We start from the raw sequence: 20,007 nt of genomic DNA on the forward strand, positions 1-20,007 counted from the left end.
GCTCCACTTTCTTTCCCAGTGGTTTCCCTGCCATGCCTCTTAAAAGCTGAACAGAGATCTCCAGCAGAGCCTCAGCCACGCTGGTGGTTAAACTTTAAATATTCATTATGTAATGAGCTGCCTTGCATGTAACTCCCAGAGTATTTTATTACCATAATTTAATGGCAAGAAGTGTACAACCATTCAGTCACATTTCATTTACTCCATATGCAGTTACATCCCAGCTCACAGGTATGTGCTGGTACATTAGTGGCTATGGGTTTTGAGGGTACAGTGAATGAAAAGATTTCATCTACATCTTGGCAGTATTTAGAATCTTAATGAGAAGGTAAGAAGAATATGTGACACTAGTGAAATATAAGCCAACTGATATACAATCACAAGACGAAACTGCCTCAAATGTACTGTATGTAGAAAAGGGTTTGTAAGCCATCAGTTGAAAAATAGTATATAGTCTAAGTCTACATCCTGGGGCCCTTGGAAAGAATGATCAAAATAAGAAGAGGTCAATTAAAGAATAATTCTTACAGGAAATGAGATTTTAAATCTGAGTCTCGGGAGAAAACCGGCACGTGAATTACTGAGCTGGAGGGAAGAATATCTCAGATGGGAAATACAGCGGAGTGAGGTAGGGAGTCTGATGCCAAACACAGGCCCTGGGCAAGCTGTGGCCCCTCGAGTTCTGTAAAAGGGGTCCTGGTGTGCTGGGCCAACCTCCTACTGTAAGCAGAAGTTACCCCTCTAACCTTCAGGATCAGATTACTCGAGAGGCTCCCGAGGAAAGGCATAAAGCCCCTTTTGTAGAATGTGTCCTTTTTGCACATTCTCCAAGGCAGAGTAGAGAACGGCACTGTCCTTTCAAGCCCTGACCCCCTGCCCAGGGCCCAGGAGCGCAGGAAGTGGTCTGACGGGCCGCGTGGAGGGGTCACGCTGCCTTCCGCCTCTCCTCCCACCGTCCGCTTCACAGCCAGCTCTTCACCCTTGTGGACGCTGCAGACCCCGGCCTTCCAGACAAGCCAGCTCCAATGCCAGCAGGAAATCCCCCCCAGTCTCCCAGGCAATCTGCTTACGATGAGCCTGTGATTAACCTCATTAACACATGTGTTTACCACGGACGTCAGTAGTAGTCAGTCAGACGTTACTCAGAGCCATTAAACACAAGGAGTGCAGCCTTTAGTCTGCTCCGAACCGGGGCCTGGCGCCCCTTGCTCCAGGCCCTCCAGGGCAGTTAGGCTCCTTAGTCACCAGCTGAGTGCGCCTCGGAAACAAGACCCACATTCAGCGTCTTGCCCTCGGGTGCCTGGAGGATTATGCTCTTGGGCCAGCTATCCAAGGATTGCAGTCTGGGGAATGTAAATACACAGGCTGGACATTCCCTCAGGAAAGAGTCCCTGCCACCCAGGAGGAGAGAAAATACAGTACTGACCTGGGTTCAATTCCTGGGTCGGGAAGATCAGCTGGAGAAGGGATGGGCTGCCCACTCCAGTATTCTTGGGCTTCCCTTGTGGCTCAGCTGGTAAAGAATCCGCCTGCAAGGCAGGAGACCTGGGTTCGATCCCTGGTTTGGGAAGATTCCCCTAAAGAAGGGGAAGGCTACCCACTCCAGTATTCTGATCTAGAGAATTCCATGGACTATGCAGTCCATGGGGTCACAAAGAGTCAGACACGACTGAGTGACTTTCACTCACTCACTCTGGAAACCTAAGCAGCAGAGCCCTGGACTGGGACAATCCTTGTCTCTCAGCTGCCTTCAGAAGCTAATTAATGCTGCGATGTAGCTTGCTAATTATTTTAGCAATATTGCTAGTATCACCACCATCCTGCAAGGTCCCTGTGGAGACTCATCCCCTGCTTGAGGTCTTCCCCGTCTTCTGCGGCCCCTGCTCTCCCTCACCTGGCAGGTTTCATCCAGAATCAGCACACACACCTGAAAACCCGAGACCTCCCAGATTAGTTCAGTGTGTGGATCCCAACCCAAGGGCTCAGGGTCAATTCCGTGAGCACAGGAGTCATAACTTACACACAGGACCAGCCGCAGAGGTTCTCCACTTGGGGTCCAGAGATTCCCAAGGGAAGGGAGTTAGGGTAGAATTGAAGAAGTCCGTGAATTTGGATGGTGAAAGCACTGCCTATTCACTCTCAGCCTCTGAGTATCAGCATAACCACTGATAGGAGTGTGACTCATGAATTTCTCTCCTTTGTTTGTTATGAACGTTTCAGGTTCTTATCTTCTATCACTGTCCCTTCTACAAGCAATACCCCTTCCTGTGGCCTGGAAAGAAGATCCCAGCACCTTGGGCCAATACCACGAGTGTGCGCAAACTCATCCTCTTCTTGGAGACCACACTGAGCGAGCGCTCCCCCCGTGGCTCCTTCCACGTGTCTCAAGCCATCCTCACGCCCAGAGTGAAGACCATCGCCCGGGGACTGGTTGGCGGCCTCAAGAACACCCTGGTCCACAGGTAGGAATGAGCTTCCTCCCACAAGTGAGGGTTTAAAAAAAAAAATCTCTTTATCTTGATTTTCTTCTGAATGAACAGCAGTAAAACTATATACTTTGAAGATTTAAAATAACAAAATTCCAAAAGCATAGTATTTGAAAAAGCTGCGCACTTGACGTGGCCAGAGGATCTCTAAGTAAAATATTCTGTTGAAATGCACATATTAAACCATGAAGACTCTAAATTTCAATACAAAAGCAAAGCACTTTCAGCCTCCAGCAGTCTGCTCCTGTTCAAGTCGGGCTTGCAGTTCTGTCTTGTTCTGGCCCCTGCCCCCGAAGCTGCCCAAGCGCTCATGCTCCTATGAAGCATTAAATGAAGCTTCTGGGCCAAGTGCTGGTGACTCAGAGGTGGCCCACCCAGGGTTTAGGGCGTCCTTCTCCCTTCCTTAAATGACAGTCCTAAGAAGCAGCTCGGGATGCCATCCACCACGTCAGAGCTTCAGATACATCCTTGGAGAAGAATTGATCCTGACTGTACAGTTAGGCCGGAGAAGCTCCAGAAATGTTGTATTAAATGATGTTTTTTATCCTGGACACTGATAAATGATTAGGTGTTGTCAAGAAAAAGGATGGCTTGTATATATGTACAAGTATGTATGTATGCCTATGCCTGTGTATAAATGCAATGTTATAAATACGTCTACCCAATAGGGCATCCCTTGCAGCCAGAGCTGAGAATGTTAACGTATTTGGGTAACAAGGGATACTTACAAGAATCACTTCGCTCCCAAGTTCTATTCTAGGTGCTGAGTGCCGGTGTTCAGATAATGAAAGATCCACCCAAACAATGTGTCCCCGTCTATCTGGGTGGTTTGGGCAGCGTGACTTCCTGTAACAGGAGCTCTCCCTGCTGCGGTTTGGATGACAGCTGGAGACCTGAGCCTGCTGGCCGCGAGCAGAGCTGGAAACCCCTTTGTGTGGCTCTGCTGTCCTCACTGCGTTACCGGTGCTGAACTTGGGAAAGAGTTTCATAAACCAAGATCAGGATTATGAGCTTTCCTTTGTATAGTATACACTCACATACCCGTGCCATTTCCTTATGCCTTTGGTAAATTTGTAGAGTAATGTTATTTATTTATTTATCCAGTGATGAATAGGAGCTAGATCCGGAGACACAAGATGAATAATCTAGTCTCTGCCCCCACAGATGTACATTCTGTGAGGAAAAATAAACATGTAAATTTCTGTGTAACACTGAAAAAAGTGAAGTGAAAGTCGTGTCCAAGTCTATGCAATCCGCCAGGCTCCTCTGTCCATGAGGTTCTCTATGATAAAGTCTGTGCGGAGAGTTGTACTGACACGGGAGAGAAAGTCTTTAAAGATAAGGATTGTTATATCTCATTAGCCCGATATATCTTATCCCCCGGAGGAGGAAATGGCAACCCACTCCAGGATTCTTGCCTAGAAAATCCTGCGGACAGAGGTGCTTTGTGGGCTACAGTCTCTGGGGTTGCAGAGTCAGGCATGACCGAGCACACACTCACGTGTTGCCTGGAAAGTCACGTGTCAAAGTCGTAACCCCCAGTCCCTCAGAAAGTGGCTGTATCTGGAGAAGGAACCTTTAAAGGGGTAGTTAATTTAAAATGAGGCCCTTCGGGTGAGCCCTGATCCAATCTGACTGGTGTCCTCGTACGAGGAGGAGATCAGGATACGCAGGGACCCCGGGGATGGGTGTGCGCAGAGAACAGACTGGTGAGGACACAGGGAGAAGGTGGCCGTCTGCAGGTCAAGGGGAGAGGCCTCAGGAGAAACCAAACCTGCCGACACCTTGATCTTGGACTTCGGACCTCCAGAGCTGTGGGGAAATAAACTTCTGGTGTGCAAACATGTTCTTACAGCGGCCCTGAAAACCTAACGCGGTCCAGTTACAACAGGCTGCCTTTGACAAGTTTCCTGAGGACTCTGAGCTGTGGTTTTTCTCACCAGTTAAATGGGGTTGGTAACACCGCACAGATCGTGGAGTCTTCTCAGGAGAGTGCCTCCCACAGTGCCCGGCACAGAGCAGGCCTGCCGAGCCCATCCCCGCAGTGGCTCAGCCTTGGTCTCAGCGGGCCTCAAAGCCAGAGGGACGTTTCTGAGCTGTTCTGCAGCCTGCGAGATTCGGCGCCTCACCGCCGGTAAGCAGCATGTGGCTCAGCCGTCTGCACTGAGCGCTCGGTAAAGAGGCCTTGGGGAAGGCTGAGAGTTAAGAAAACAAAGCCGCTCCTGCTCACAGTGGGTTCTGCATTCTCCTTTCTTTGTGCGCAATCCTGGTTATCTGATCCTTGCCCTGGGGAGGCTGCTTCAAGAACCCAGAGGTGACGCAGAGCTCTTTGTCGGCTCCGGCTTGAGTCAGCCGACGTGCCTCCACCCAATGTTTCAGCCTCATTTCTCCGTGATGACCAGAAGGTGGCACCTGCATTTCATACTTAAACACAGACAAGCAGGGGATATTTCTCCCAAGAAGGCTTGAACGCATCAGATTCTGTGCTGCTGTGGCCTGCTCGTGGGCCACTCCTTATTCCAGATCTGTCTCCAAAGGAAGCCTGCGTTTGTGACCCTCCCCTCTCAGGACACAGCATTTGCGCTTTAGGAAAGCTTCCTACCCCCGGCCTCCAGTCTGCTATCATGATTCCTTCTCCCAATGCGTGCACAGTACTTACTACGTCCCAGGCCCTCCCCTGAGCCCTTTACACATCACTTTATGTGCCAGCTTCGTCTGTGTTGTGTGTGCTGCGCCAAGTCGCGTCCGTCGTGTCCGCCTCTTTGCGACCCCGTGGACTGTAGCCCACCAGGCTCCTCTGTCCATGGGATTCTTCTCCAGGCAAGAATACTAGAGTAGATTGCCATGCCCTCCTCCAAGAAACCTTCCTGACCCAGGGATCAAAGCTGCATTTCTCGTGCATTGGCAGGCGGGTTCTTTACCACTAGCACCACCTGGGGAGCCCCCATTACTTTATTTAATCCCCCCAAATCTATATGAAGTATTATTATGGTCCCCATTTTACTGGGGGAGAGACTGAGCCACAGAGACTTTGAATAGGTTATAGTCAAATCAAGGGTGTTCTTAAGTCTTCGGGAGTCCCAGTTAGAAACGCACATACCCCTGTGATAGTGGCCTACTGAGTCCTCATCAGCTGTGAATCTAAACATGCAAATCAGTATATGAGACGTGTCTTAGCCCATGGCTGACTGTAGAGTCCGCTGAGCAAGGGAAGAGAGCCAGGACTGATCACAGCCGTCAGGATAAAAGGGAAAGAAAGAGAAAGGCAAAGCACCGCGTGGCCTTGGCTGGGTCGCCTGGGGGAGACCGAGGAGTCGGCTGAGCCCGCAGAAGAAGGAGGGCCGCTTCCCGGGAATGAGGAGCAGAGACGGTGACAGCCAAGGACAGTGTCGCCCAAGGAAGAGGAACGGGGCCATCAAGAAAGAAACTCGGCTTACTTTCGGATTTTACCTGGAGAAAAGCCTTCCTAAAAATGCTCCAGTCCCCTAACCAAGCATCAGCCCTGGCGTGTCTCCCTTTCGGCACCTTCAGTATTGCAGGCGTTTAGTGAGCTATCTCACCATCATGCAGAACTCAGCGCTTCATCACCCCTCCTCTCTGCCACCCATGGCGCTTACACTCACCACCAGCAGGAACCATCACATTAAACTGTCATCCTTTGTTTACACCTCTGAATCGTGAGCTTCTTGGGATGTAACATTCTGGCTTTCACATAGAAAGTCCTCAAATTATAACGTGAGGCTGACTGTCTGTCTGTAGACAACTTGTGAACAAGCATTGGTCTGTTAAGAAGCCACACATACTGCTGTATCCATATGGCAAAAGTGAGCCTTGACCCCTACTTCACACCATATATTAAAATTAACTTGAGATGGATCTTAGATTGAAACATAAACGCAAAAATTATAAAACTGTTAGAAGAAAATAGGAAAATATCTTGTGACTCGGGAGCAGGCAGAAGTTTCTTAAGTTATAGAAACCATAAAAGAAAAAAAAGATAAATTAGACTCCATCAAAATTAAGGAATTCAACTCACCAAAACAGGCCATCGAGAAAATTAATAAGCAAGCTACAGGTGAGGATAAAATAGTCAAAAAGCATATTATCCAGAATATATAAATAACTTCTACAACTCAACAGTTAAAAGAAAAAGAGCAAAAGGGAGAATGGATAAAAGAATTAAGCAGATACTTCCCAAAGAAGATACATAAATGGCCAGTAAGTACATGATAAACTGGTCAACCTCATTAGTGATCAGAAAAATGTGAAGTGAAATTCCGTGAGATAACTTGTCACACCCACTGGAATGGCTGAAATTAAAAGAAACCGACAGCAGGAAATTTGAGAGAGACTGTGAAGCAACCAGAACTCTCACACTTTGCTCATGGAATGTACAATGAAACGGCCTCTTTGGGAAAAGATCTGGAAGTTTCTTACAAAACCAAATGTAAATTGCACATATAATAAAACAACTTCACTCTTTGATATTTACCCAAGAAAAATGAAAACAAATATCCATAAAAAGACTTATATAAAGATGACCATAACAGTTTTATTCACAATATCCAGAAACTGGAAACAGCCTGTTTACCCGTCAATAAGAAAGTGGATGAATTGCAGTGTATGCATACAGTGGAATACTGTCTGGTGATTGAAAAAGAGAACAAGTTGCTGATGCGTGCAGTGACACAGATGACTTTCAAAACCATATGCTGAGTGAAAGAGCCTTATACACAAGAACAGAAAATGCATGGTTTATGTGTAGTTCTAGACCAGGCACATTTAATCTGTGGTTAAAAGAAAATCATTATGAGTATCGCCTCTGGGAGAGTGGGGGCAGGGATCGATGGGGAATTCAGGAACTTTCTGGGATGCTGGCAATGTGCTCTACATTGAGATGGCTATGGGTTATGTATATACATTTGTCAAAACTCAACTAGTGTTCACTTAAGATTGGTGCATTTTATTGGGTACAAACTTTATGTCAAAAGAAAAATTGAAAAGAAATACTGAGCCCTAGTTGATGATCTTCTTACTGAGGTATTGAGGGGAACGCTCGTGGTGCTAGTGGTGAAGAACCCCCACCTGACAATGCAGAAGACGTAAGAGATGCATGTTCGATCCCGAGGTCGGGAAGATCCCCTGGAGGAGGGCATGGCCACCCACTCCAGGATTCTTGCCTGGAGAATCCCACGGACAGAGGAGCCTGGCGGGCTACAGTACATAGGGTCGCAAAGAGTCAGACACGACTGAAGCGACTTAGCACACACGCACATATAAATGTTTGTAGTTGGAATTTGTCACAAAATACAATATGGATTGATAGGGTCACAAAGAGCTGGACACAGCTGGGCAACTGAGCATGCCTGAGTACGATGGACAGATGTGTGGTAAACAAGCAGAGTAAAATGTTAGAGGTGGGATCTAGACGTTTGATGTGCTTCCTGTAAGTTTATTTCAGTGTTGCAATATGTTTATAAAGTTTTCATGATAAAAAAATTTCATGGTAAAAAATTAAAGAACCCTCCAGTAAGTAGGCTCTTGATCTTAATTTTTCAAGGTCTGGTTGACATTTTGTCTCTTTGGTGCTTGAGGCAAAGAATGTCCTCTTCCAGCACAGAAATTCTGAAAGTACAGGTGTCTGATGGAATAGACATCACTCTGTCCCTGAAAGAGATTATTTAAATAGACCAATTTGGAGGCAAGTGTGGGGGTTTGCAGTTTACGCCTCTATTGACATGCTTTTGTTATATTAACAGAAATGTGTTCTTTGCTTTTCTAAACACAATTCTCTGTTCTCTCTTGCCCCAATACGCTCCTGCATAGGAATCTTCCTGCCATCCTGGACTGGGTGAAGACTCAGAAGCCTGGAGCCATGGGAGTCAACATCATCACCTCTGACTTCGTAGACCTGGTGGACTTTGCCACAACAGTCATTGAATTGAATGACCTCCTACAGGAGGATAGAGCTTTGGCTAAATGCTGATTTAATTTTTTTATTTAACTTAATATTGAAGTTGTTGATCCAGGCTAGAGTTCTGAAGGGCTTCCTATTGGCCCCTGGGCAGTATGGTGAAGTGAGTAAGAGGATGGGATATTTTTTTCCCTCCTCACAGGGTTATTTGGATAAAATTATAGGGCTATTATTTGCATTTTTCCCAAATGAGACTTTTTAAAAACTGAAGTCCAAGGGAAGAAAGCATGTTTCTTATGGTTAAGGTCAGCATCTCCCTAACGGCATATGATGTTGAATGTAATATGGAAATGGGATCTCCAGTTTCCACTGGGGTGCTGGGTGTCCCCTCATTGGCCCGGTTCCCTGTTGTCTTCCCGGATGCTGTATTTGAGCCACAGAGAAGGCTGAAGAAGAAAGGCATTCCTGATCCAAAGGATGGCTCAAGGCAGGTGTGGGCTGCCTTCTGGGGTGGCTCACTCGCCACCCTGGGGCTCTGAAGGGAGAAAGGTCAAGCACCAGTTTTCTCTGGGCGTGTTGAATATCACCACTTCCTCCCCACGTGTAAGATGTATCTGTCACCAGGGCCTTTCAGCCACAAGCTGTTCTTGGCATGCTTATGCTTAGTATTGGCCACCTTCGTTCTTCAGATAAACAGTGCATACCATCCCTGGTATCAGAGAGACGTTTCCCACTTTTAAAACACCGATTCCTCTCCATTTCTTTGACCCATTCTTAAAACTGAAAGGAACAACACTGGTACAGCTTTTCAATCTGAGGCCCAACAAGAGACAGACACGCAGGTCTGTTGCATGCCACATTTCTTTGATCTAATTCTGTAGGTCTTCCCGAAATGGCTGCTGGGCAAGTGCCTGCATCATGTTGGCAAAGTCCTCTTCAGAGTGGGATGTTCCAGCCAGGTTTTGGAGTTGCATTTCACTGCTGTCTGTCTAGAACGCGAGTCTGCTCTGTGGGACTCAACACTGATGGAAGGCAGCTTGTCCATGACACCATGGAGGCAGACACAGGATGCGTGGGAAAGTGCAATGGATTTAAGGAGGCTCCAAGTGGGTAGGGAGCCACTCTGTAAGTCCTTGAACACAAGACTACCTCGGGAACCTTTAGGATGACGATATGTCATCCAGCGAGTAATACCCAGTGTCAGAACACTTCCTGTTTGTGTCTTGATTGTTCTACTCTCTGCAGGTTATTCTGAGCCTACTAATCACTGCAAGAGGGCTTTGAAACTCAAGAGGGGATTTTATTATTATTATCGTTATTTTTGATTGATAAGAGGTGCTTAACCACAAAGAGCCCTCTTTTGTTTTATTTATTTATTTATTCATTTATGTATTTATAGATTAACTATCTTCAGTGCTTCTTACTTCAAGAGCACTCACCAAGGAGCTTCCTGAACTCTTCTCAGCAGGCCAGATGGCCCTCAAGAGGACCGCACACCTCAGGACCGTGAGTGACTTCTGACTCCACTGTAGAAGCTGTAGACATTCTGGTCCCCCCTAGTCATGCCGGGGACGGTGTTCATGTGTAGATGTGGTCCAGATGTGCGATGCCTCTACCAAGCCACACACTGGAGCAGAAGATGAAATGGGTCCTAAGGAGCTCTCGGTTCTGGAGGAAAGCCCTCTAGAAGAGGGGTGAAAAGGAAGGAAGTAGGAAGAATGCTGGGCACAGAAGTGTGAGCACTTGAGTGCGCCTCACAACTCTCTGAGAATCCCTGAGGAAGTGCCAGCATCTGGATCCTGAAGGTGGAAAGATAACCTGGAATCCTGGGCAGCTGTGTGCATTTATACAGATGGTTGGACACCCTCCCAGCAGCTTCCCCATCGTGTTCTCTGACGCTCATCGCTGGATTTTTTGCATGCTGCCTGCAGTGGGGGTGTCCGAGCTGAGCTACTGCGAGCACACGCCGCCCCCCCCCCCCCATGCTTGGTCTTCCAGCCTGTTTTGCTTAGAGTAATTTAAGCCCCAGCCTTTAGCTTCCACAGCTTGAGAGGTCACAACACAAAGGCTTCTGGGGAAATATGGTTTAACTGTCCCTTCCCTTGGATTTGAATCTCTCTCCAAAGAGGTTTCTGGGATTTTGCTCTTAATTTTTTAAGGCTTTCTGTGGAAAGGCAGAAGAAAGTGAGAGCCCTCGCTTTCTTAATCTTCCTTCAATTCTGGTATTAAACGTCAGCGATAAGCTCTGGAATTCCCTAGCCTACCCTCAGGGTTTTATTTGTGTTGTCATTGTTTCATTTTGGTCTTGATCTTAGTACTTGGTCAACTGCTAAGGACCAAGGATCATTTCCTTCCTTTTAATGCTTTGTTACTTGGCAGAGATATACGGAGGCAAGAGGAGAATTGTTCCGCTCTGTTTTATTTCAGCCTCAGCTTTGCCCAGGTGCTTGGTGCTATGAGGCCAGGTGTGCTGACAGGTATCTACACAGGATGCCAGTGACACCCAAGGGCTGCTGACTGTTCAGTGAAATGTTTACTTGATTTTCTCCTTTAGTGTTAAAATATATAGTTGCACTTCACTTGGGGTAACATTTAAGTGCACCTCAGTATTCGCATGATAAAAAAGCACAGAAAAAGTACCAAGGCCGCATGCGTGGAGCCTTGCTCTTTGAGGAGGGGCGGGTGCTCACTCCTTGGTGCATGCATTTTGAAATTCTGCGCAGGGAGTTCTGGGAGATAGGACGAGGATTATTTACAGTTCATCCTTGATAAACACCCCTGAATTGGCAGAATTGCTGCTTTAAGACCCAGTTGCTTAATATGTTGTAAAGGATGTGTGTGTTCTGCTCCTTGACCTCAAGTCAAGCAGGAGACTCAATGATGGGACCAACCGGAAAGAGACTTTAGGTCTATGACTCCTTCTGCTACTGCCAACAAGAAAAAAAAAAAAAAAAAAAAGTGACCCAATCACATTTCTTGTTCTCACAAGTTCTGGGGAGTTTTCAGGTCAAACAAGGCTATAGCATTCACTCAGGAGAAACTTCAAGATCGGAGAAAAAGCCACTTGACTGAGCCAAAGAGAGCTTTAGTTTCACAAGATTTGGGGCCACGTTTATTCTGAAATGTATGCTGAGTTTTCCCACAGTTCCCTAGACCACTTCCCACATAGCCACACCACCATGGCTTCCTGGCAGAGGGGACCGTCTACACGTGCTGCGGGAGGAAGAGCACCACCCCTGTACACCCTCTGAGCGTAGGCATTCAACCTAACTACCAAGAACCTGAAATTTGGGGGGAGCTAGCTGACTGCGGTTTGCAAAACAGCAGACAACATCTCCTGTCAGAGTAGAACCGTGTCCAAAGGCTTGAGCTTTGAGCCCTTTAGAGGTACCCCCATGGTCTCATGGGTACAGAAGATAGTCTTAGGACTAGACGGCAAGATCAAGATGGACTTAATGGAAGAGAGTGAACAACTATTGAGGATTAAATTTTAAATTAATGGCAGATCTAAGAGGGTTATGCCAAAAATTATATATTTGCTGTATTAGACTCTATAGTAATTAAGTTTAAGTTTCCTCCTCAGCACTGAGTCCAGAACCTTGAATTCTTAAGAACAGTTAAGCCACAGCCCAAACCCATGATTTTATATAAACTCAAACAAAAGCACAAGATCTGAGCCCAGGTAATGATAGTTCTTAAGAGTCCTCCTTCTGATATGACCTTATATTCGCATCAAACACATTATCTTTCTGTTCAAGAAGACAATGTAATGGAGCATTCTGGAATTTAATGATTTTCTGCTTTCACTTTTTTCTGAGTCTTATGGTAAGAAAGTGCTGCCCACAGTGACGTTATTATTACATACAAGCCAGCTGGGAGGCTGAGTGCCAAACTAAAGGTAGACAAACAGAAGAGATTAAGATGGAGATTCAACTGCTGCTTTTTCTAGGAAGCAAAAGTCCTACACAAATTTAGGCCATCTTACAGAATCTGTTCATGCTACAGCTGAGGTTTTTGTAATGGTCTTCATTGGCTCATTGCAGATATTTACTGTTAGGTTCCAGGGGCAATAGAACGAGCTAATGATCAAGGCACGGCCTTGAGAAACCACCCCGGCCCCCCGCGCCCCGCTCCTTGCAGAGCAGAGAAGCACTTCTGTGCTCAATCTGCACAGATTGCTTCTTTCATCTGGGATAAAGATGCTGTCTGCAGTTTTGCAAACCACAGTCAACTAGCTCCCCCCAAATATCAGGTCCTTAATAATTAGGTTGAATGCCTGTGCTCAGAGGGTGCACAGGGGTGGTAATCTCCCTTGTTTGGCACGTGTAGAGAAATGTTACTTGGGTTCATTTCTCAAGAGAGTGGCTTAGGATGACAGACCTTGTCCGTCAGTAGCACCTTTAGTGACCTGTAAGATGAGATGAGTGAGACTGAAAGAAATACCTGAGCTTTCCTAAATACACACTAAAGTAGTCATGTTATGCCAAAAGGGAGTGAATAGAAGTTGGTAACATCAAATGCACAGACTGAAGGAAAGTCTATTTTGTATGGCAGAGAAATGTCTGTCCCCTAACAGACATATTCTAAATCCCCCTAACTTCCCTCTTCCTCATACTGCCTCCTAGTATATTCCACCAGAGCTTTGTCACTCACAGGTGTTGCCTTGGGACACACAGGAGTGAGCTGACTGGGTGATTAGTGGTTTAGCTGGAAACTTTACCTTTCATTCCAAACACAGCTCTTTCCTGTTCCGAGAGCGCCACTGTCTCCTTACCCCTGGTTTCCCCAGCTTCCTACAAGAAACAGTGATGCTAACAGCACTGCCATCACTGAACTGGTCCTAAACCAGAGGAATACAATACAAAATGCTATTGACGTTGCTGAAATAGCACAGTCTTAAGACACTGTAACAATACGATAACTCTATCCTGCAGTGGATAGTATTCTGTCTTTACTCCAACAAAACTTGTTCTTAGGACTTTTCAAATTTGTTTCTAAGCCACATAGTTCGGATAAAATCTCTTCACTGGAAATTCGATCTCACAGTCTACTGAGGCTTTCCATCAATAATCTAGAGGCAATCTCCATCTCTTTCCCTCTCATCTCTGTCATATATACCACTGCCTCCTCATGTCTCCTGGTCATCCTCGATCAGCTGATGATTACTGTGGATGCTGGCAAAACTTACAGTAAAAAGCACATGCATTCAGCAATGTGCAGACGCACTCTGACCCCAGCGGCATTTGCCCCTTACCCTCCTCCAGTGCGTCATTCTGCACCCCCACTCCCAGCCCATCACTAGAACTTGACCTGATTGGAACCAGAACTGGGGCCAGTATGCTTCATTCAGATGGCTGGGGCTTGCTCATAAACTTTGAGCCCAACAAGAAGCACAGCACTTTGAAAAGTCAAATAGGCCTTCCGTAGCTTTGTACGTTTGCAGTTTTACACTTGTTATTGGTTTAGAGCACTAATAACACTTCAATCATAAATCTATGGTATCGATATGATAAATCTTAGAACATATTCTAGAAACAGTGGTACCTTGCTGCTATTATACTTACTAAATTCCTGATAGTAATAAGTATTACATACAGATGATGTATGGCATTATTTGTATTGTGTATATGCCAAATGTAATACTTAACCTCACTGACTAGAAAATACAGAGATTGTCATAGTGAAAGTAAGTCTTGGTCAATTCAGATGATAATGTGAATCTGATAGATGCTCTATTATATAATATATTTTGTCCTCTATGCTTGTTTTACATGACAATGCATGCTGTTTGCTAAGTAGAAAATAATAATGTTATACCAATTTTAAGGTTAGAAAATCTTGCATATATACTGCTTGACACTCTGAAATGTATTTTGTGGCATAATTATCTTATTCATATGCATTTCACATGGCTTTTTTCCCTCCTAGGAAATAATTGTTCAAATACATCTCTCTCGTCTTTCTCGTAACCTGGATCAAACTGTTTAATTCAACCTAAAACATTGTAAAGCCAGATTACCTCATTTTAACTGTGAAAAAAAGTTTAATAGGTATGATGACATGATGTTTTTTCTTGTATTTTATTTGAACTACCTAAATAGGCTTAAACCTCAGAATAAATATAACTCTGGCAGGCACTTTTCCTTTGTTGGTGTGCACAATTTATTATTGGTTCACTTCTAATTTTGTTTTAAAAAGTTACAGACTCAGCATCAATAAAATACCTGATTATAGTATATTAGATGAAGACCTTTTCAGCCTTGTCTCACACATACTGGAATTAACTGCACATGCCTGGGATTCCCAAAATGAGCCTTGCATAAAATGTACACACACGCTTTTCCAAGCTTCACCCTCAGCACTTCAGCTATTTCTACAAGGCTTAGGCTCAGTCCTCTTGACATTCATGCTCTCATCTGACTAACACCTTTGTCCCGTGTTACTCCGAGTGGTTGCCAAATGCCCAGAAATAGAACAATGGAGAGATCATGTGTTTGTGCATGCAAAGAATAAATAAAAGTGGGCCTACAGTTTCTGTTGGCAATAAAGATTTCAATATTTTCCTCATTCATAATTCTTTTTGATAGTGTATCTGAGGCCACTGAGTTTTGGTAAATTTCTCTTTTTGCCCTATCCCCTACAAAAATAATAGGTTAGATAAAAGTCCTATTTATAAGTTTAACAGAGATCAAATTTAATTCTAAGTAATCATTTCTTGAAGTTGAATTTTAGGACAGGTAATTAGGGATAATTATATTTCTATTCAAGTTATCACAACAATTAAAGAAAATAGTTATATTCAGAATTTTATGCCTGTGATTTTAGTGATTCTTGAGTAAATCTACCATACTATAGTTTGGTTGGCTTTGATAAGCACCATTTCCAGTCATTCCATTTGGTTTTAATAAAAAATGGCAGAATGTAGACAGGGCTGTGTCCAAACAGAAGCGAAGGAGGCATTACCTGCATGAAGGAGTGTGCTCAGGCCGCAGTGATGTCCGACTCTTTGTAGCCGGCCAGGCTCCTCTGCCCATGGAATTTTCCAGGCAAAAATACTGGAGTGGGTTGCCATTTCCTGCTTTAGGCTATCTTCTTGACCCAGGGATCGAACCCATGTCTCTTTCATCTCCTCCATCGGCAAGTGGTTTCTTTAATTAGCACCCCCTGAGAAGCCCATAACTTGCATGGTGAAAGTGCAAGATTCTGCTGGTCTAACTCGATTTCTGAACATACACTTGCGTTGAAACATTGCCCCAATGACAATGGAACCATTGTATTATGTATGAACTCTTTATTATCTAATCACAATTTATCATATTACTGCTGGGTTATAAGCATTCTATTTAGCGCAGAAACTTAAGAACAGGCATTTCAGAGATGCGTAGACGTGGGTTTCTATCTCAACTCAATCACACCGTGGCCATGTGATCTCAGGCAAACTAAAGTATCTAAATGTATAGAATATAGGACTAACAATATGTACTACAAAGGGTAATTGAGAAGGCCAAATAAGAGAATATGTGAAAAGCGTCTAGCACAGAGTCTGGCAGGTGGTAAATACGTTGGCTGTTAGCCTTAGTCCTAGGGTGGGGACTTTGCACCTACCCCTCCAAAGAGCGCTGAGCACAGCCTCTTCTACATGGTTGACTGCTAGCCACTGTGTCCACTGGAAAATGATTTAACAGAAACCAATTAATAAGAAAGAAAGCAGATAAATTCAGACAGTGTTGCACAATCACTGGACCAAATATGCATTGCTCAGAGAATAGGATTCACATCACTGGTGGTCTGTAAAATGATGCAGGGTAGAAAGTGGCCACACCCTAATTAACATTAATATCATTAATCACTTAACCATTCTGATCAGTTGAGGGGAAGGTCTCAGCTTAGTGACAAAAATCTCTTCGATGCTTGTTTATTCAGCAAAAACAAAACAAAAAGGTAACAGTTTCTGTGAAGTGTTAGTCACTCAGTCATGTCCAACTCTTTGCGGCCCCGTGGACGCCAGCCTGCCAGGCTCCTCTAATCCATGGAATTCTCCAGGCAAGAATGCTGGAGGGGTTGACATGCCTTCTTCCAGGGGATCTTCCTGACCCAGGGATTGAACCCTGGTCTCTTACATTGCAGGTAGATTCTTTACCATCCAAGTAAGCAAATATTAAATAGCATTTTGTTTGTATTATATTTATCTTTTTTAATTTTTTTGTATTGTATTTGTTTTTGTGGTTGCCTTCTCTTTGTATCAAGTGATCAGGGTTTTTCAAAAGGGATATAAAATTCCCTTTCAAATTAAATTTGCATTTTTAAAAGAGTCCGCTGTGAAGAAGCTATTAGAATGACCTAAATTTATGTTCTTTCCCAGGCTGAAAAAAAATTATAATTGATTCTACCACACTTTTGCCAAGAATTGGGTTTGGCTGGGCTCTTTTTGGTTGAACATCTTTAACTCACTAACTAATTATATAAATAAACTGCTATTTGAGATAGGAAATCACCTCTTTTTTTCATAAGGGAACTTTCTTCATGTTTCCTGCAGAAGTCTGTGCTCAGACTATCCTCTCTCCACATTGTCCAGGGCAGCAGTTTAAACTCAGGAGAGAAAGTTTTGGGGGTCACTCAGTTCCATGGACAGCTGTACACAGTCAGCGCTCAATGTGGAGACCAAATCCCGTTCCTCCAACTTGGAAAGTTTCCTTTTCTGTGTCTCCCTGAACTTGAAATGCCTGAGTATCCTGGATTTTTGTTGTGGATTCTCCCCCTGCCCTGCCCCAAAGGAATTCTTCTTGATCAGCAGTATGTTCTTTGTTTACCCCTCTGCAGAGCCGCTCACTATGACTAAAGGAGTGTTATTATCTTTAAGACTTGAAACCTTTCATTCTCAGGATGGAGGGTTGCAGTGGAGGGATCGTGGCCAAAACCCATGTGCCTCAAACCTCACCCGGGATGGGTGGCCTGGGTGAGCGCCAGTAAACCAAAGTGCTGCTCAGTCCAGGATGTTTGCACAGCTGGGCAGAGTCTGGGGACAGGATGGATGGAGGGGGCCCCAGAAGTGTCAGCCTCTGTCCAGTAGCATCGTGCCATCCAGAGAAGCCTTGGGCCAGCACATGGCTTTAATCTAAGGGGACTGGGGTCTAAAGAACAAAATCTGTCCTGTGGAGAAAGGCCCTGAGAAGCTGAGTGCTTGCTGAACAGGGAGGCCACTGAAAGTGCTTCTTTGTTTAACCTGAGAATATCTCTGCTTTTTTGGCCTGAAGACTTTCCTCCCTGATCCCCAGGGGGTGTTTTCTCAATCAGGGCCCAGAGAGTTTCATTTCTAGGTCTCTGTGAAATGTGATATTAGATTGCCTTTTACAAAAGTATCCCCCACCAGCAACCAGTGGGTGTAGAAATAACTTGCCACACATCAGAAAAGATTGAGAGAAATGTGACAGTGATATTTATGACTGAGATTTTGGGATCTTATGACTTTAGATGTGGGAAGGACCAGAGAGCATTTGTCTCAGTGCTAATGTTACAGGACAGAAAACAAAGCCAGGGGGACCTGGCCTGGGGCAGAGCTGGCAGGAGAATCTGGTCTCTGAGCCCTTTTCCATCATTTTTTAACTGCCCCCCGAGTGCCTAATGTGCAGGAAAGAACCAGAACTCATGCGCTGCCATTTCAAGCAGGTAGATCATGGTAATAAAAAGCATTCGCATGTGGAATGGGATGCTAAGTGAGCGAGTGAGCATCATGAAGAGCCTTCCTGAGAGAATCTGTATTCATTTCATATTGCTGTTATAACAAATTACCACCAGCTTAATGGCTTGTGTGCTGTGTACTAAGTCACTTCAGTCGGGTCCAACTTTCCACGACCCTACGTACCATAGTCCGCCAGGCTTCTCTGCCCATGGGATTCTCCAGGCAAGAGTACATGACTGATTCATATCAATGTATGGCAAAAACCACAACAATATTGTAAAGTAATTAGCCTCCAACTAATATAAATAAATGAAAAAAAAAAACAAACTTGTTAAGCAAGTAGAACGTATGTTCTCACACAAACAAAGAAGTAAATACGTAAGGTGACAGAGCTATTAACTAACTCAACTGGGGAAATCCTCCCACACTGTGTGAGTGTATATATATATATCAAATCATGCTGTACACGTTACCTTATAATTTTGTCAATTATACCTCAATAAAGCTAAAAATACATACACATATGTCACACACACACACACACACACACACACACACACTCCACGCACACATGCAAAGAATACTGGAGCGGATTCCCACGCCCTCCTCCAGGGGATCTTCCCGACCCAGGGGTCAAACCTGCATCTCTTACATCTCCTACATTGGCAGGTGAGTTCTTTACCACTAGTGCCTAGGAAGCCCTAAAATCCTGACTAGACACCTATTCGTTGCCTGACCATTACCTCTTTGAGCCTCTGTCCCCTCATCCATAAAAAAAGAATAAAATCTCAAGGTTATATTTATGAGGATTTGTGGCAATATATATAAAATGCCTAAACTATAGTACAACCTCAGTAAATGATAACCATACTTGTTCAAGGTACTTCCAGATGATTCTCCCCGGAGAATCAATAAAAGACATTTGCTTATTAAATTCCAAAAAATTTGATAAAGGGACCTCCATATTCCCTTCTGACATTGCTAAAATAAAAAGGAATGAAATAAAAGGGACTTTCCTCCCAGATGTGATTGTCCTGTCTGCTTCACAGAGCCACCTGTCAGGTATTTGCTTATCTGGATTGTCAAATAACTAACAGATCCTGTCTTTTGCCCGCTGAGGTGCTGCTATCTGACGTCACTCAGGTCTCTGGTTGGGTTTGAGCAGGACTGAGAGTCTGACCTGGTATGTAATGATTGGCCAGTCAGGGCAGCTGAGACCAGCACGGGATCCCGCCCTCATATCTGTCAACATACCTGGTTGCAAGCAAGTTACTGCTCGTGACCACTCTCTGAAGGAGCCAGAGAGGCCAGGAAGGGAAACGTGGGGGAACATCTAAACTTTGTGCTTGGAGAGAATGTAGAAGCCTGTGTCCATGCTTCTTCCAAACATCCCAAAATCTTCCGCAAAGACTAGAGCAGTTGCAGACCACCACTGCTGAATCAGGAAGGAAGCTGAGGGAAGAAATCAGATCGAGAAGCAGCAGTCAAGGTAAGTGCTCTGTCTGCTCACAGGCACTTCTCTGAAAATCACAAAGCTAACACTTGATCCAACCTTGTAGCCAGAGTATCTCATGATGTTCTGCTGAAGATGAGGTCAGGGGGTGTGTGTATCGGGCTAGTCCAATCATTTGTCCACTAACGTGTTTTGAAGAATGGGCTGTAATTTTCCTCCAGTTCCTCTCTCCTTTGAGAGTTGTTGTTGCTCTACATATTTCAAAAGATTTTTAATCTTTCATTATAAAAAAAAAATCCTATTTATTGAAATTCTTCCATTGGTCATGACTTTGTTCCAGAATTTTGCTTGCATGGATTCAAGATACACCAGAGAGGACAGTTAGCGATTACTCTGAGGAACACACTGTCCATGCAGACTGCCAACTTCAAACGGCAGGTCTCTCAGAGGGCCCTGTTCTCGTCTCTGCTCTGGA

The 20,007-nt window shown here is 44.7% G+C and overlaps 2 protein-coding genes across 13 annotated transcripts in view; both read left to right on the forward strand.

Moving 5' to 3' along the window:
• PLCXD2 (phosphatidylinositol specific phospholipase C X domain containing 2) overlaps positions 1-14,537 on the forward strand; it is a 55,267-nt gene extending 40,730 nt beyond the window's left edge. The window contains exons 3-5 of one of the 3 annotated variants that reach the window (XR_006339141.1): positions 2,221-2,462; positions 8,313-9,242; positions 9,800-14,537. Coding sequence is in view for 1 of the 3 variants with exons in the window: in XM_043892926.1 (XP_043748861.1) it covers positions 2,221-2,462; positions 8,313-8,472 (402 nt within the window). In the remaining 2 variants the exon portion in view is untranslated. Of the gene's footprint in view, positions 1-2,220; positions 2,463-8,312 lie in introns of all 3 variants that reach the window. The other 2 variants (XR_006339142.1, XM_043892926.1) reach the window with 2 other exon arrangements.
• Positions 14,538-19,372: 4,835 nt separating this feature from the next.
• The window catches only part of PHLDB2 (pleckstrin homology like domain family B member 2), a 236,338-nt gene continuing 235,703 nt past the window's right edge, over positions 19,373-20,007 (forward strand). For 3 of the 10 annotated variants that reach the window (XM_043893088.1, XM_043893093.1, XM_043893099.1), the window contains exon 1: positions 19,377-19,568. The gene's annotated coding sequence lies outside the window, so the exon portion shown is untranslated. Of the gene's footprint in view, positions 19,569-20,007 lie in introns of all 10 variants that reach the window. The other 7 variants (XM_043893087.1, XM_043893092.1, XM_043893096.1 and 4 more) reach the window with 4 other exon arrangements.

Source organism: Cervus elaphus, chromosome 31 (assembly GCF_910594005.1).
Source record: "Cervus elaphus chromosome 31, mCerEla1.1, whole genome shotgun sequence".
Classification (NCBI taxonomy): Eukaryota; Metazoa; Chordata; class Mammalia; order Artiodactyla; family Cervidae; genus Cervus; species Cervus elaphus.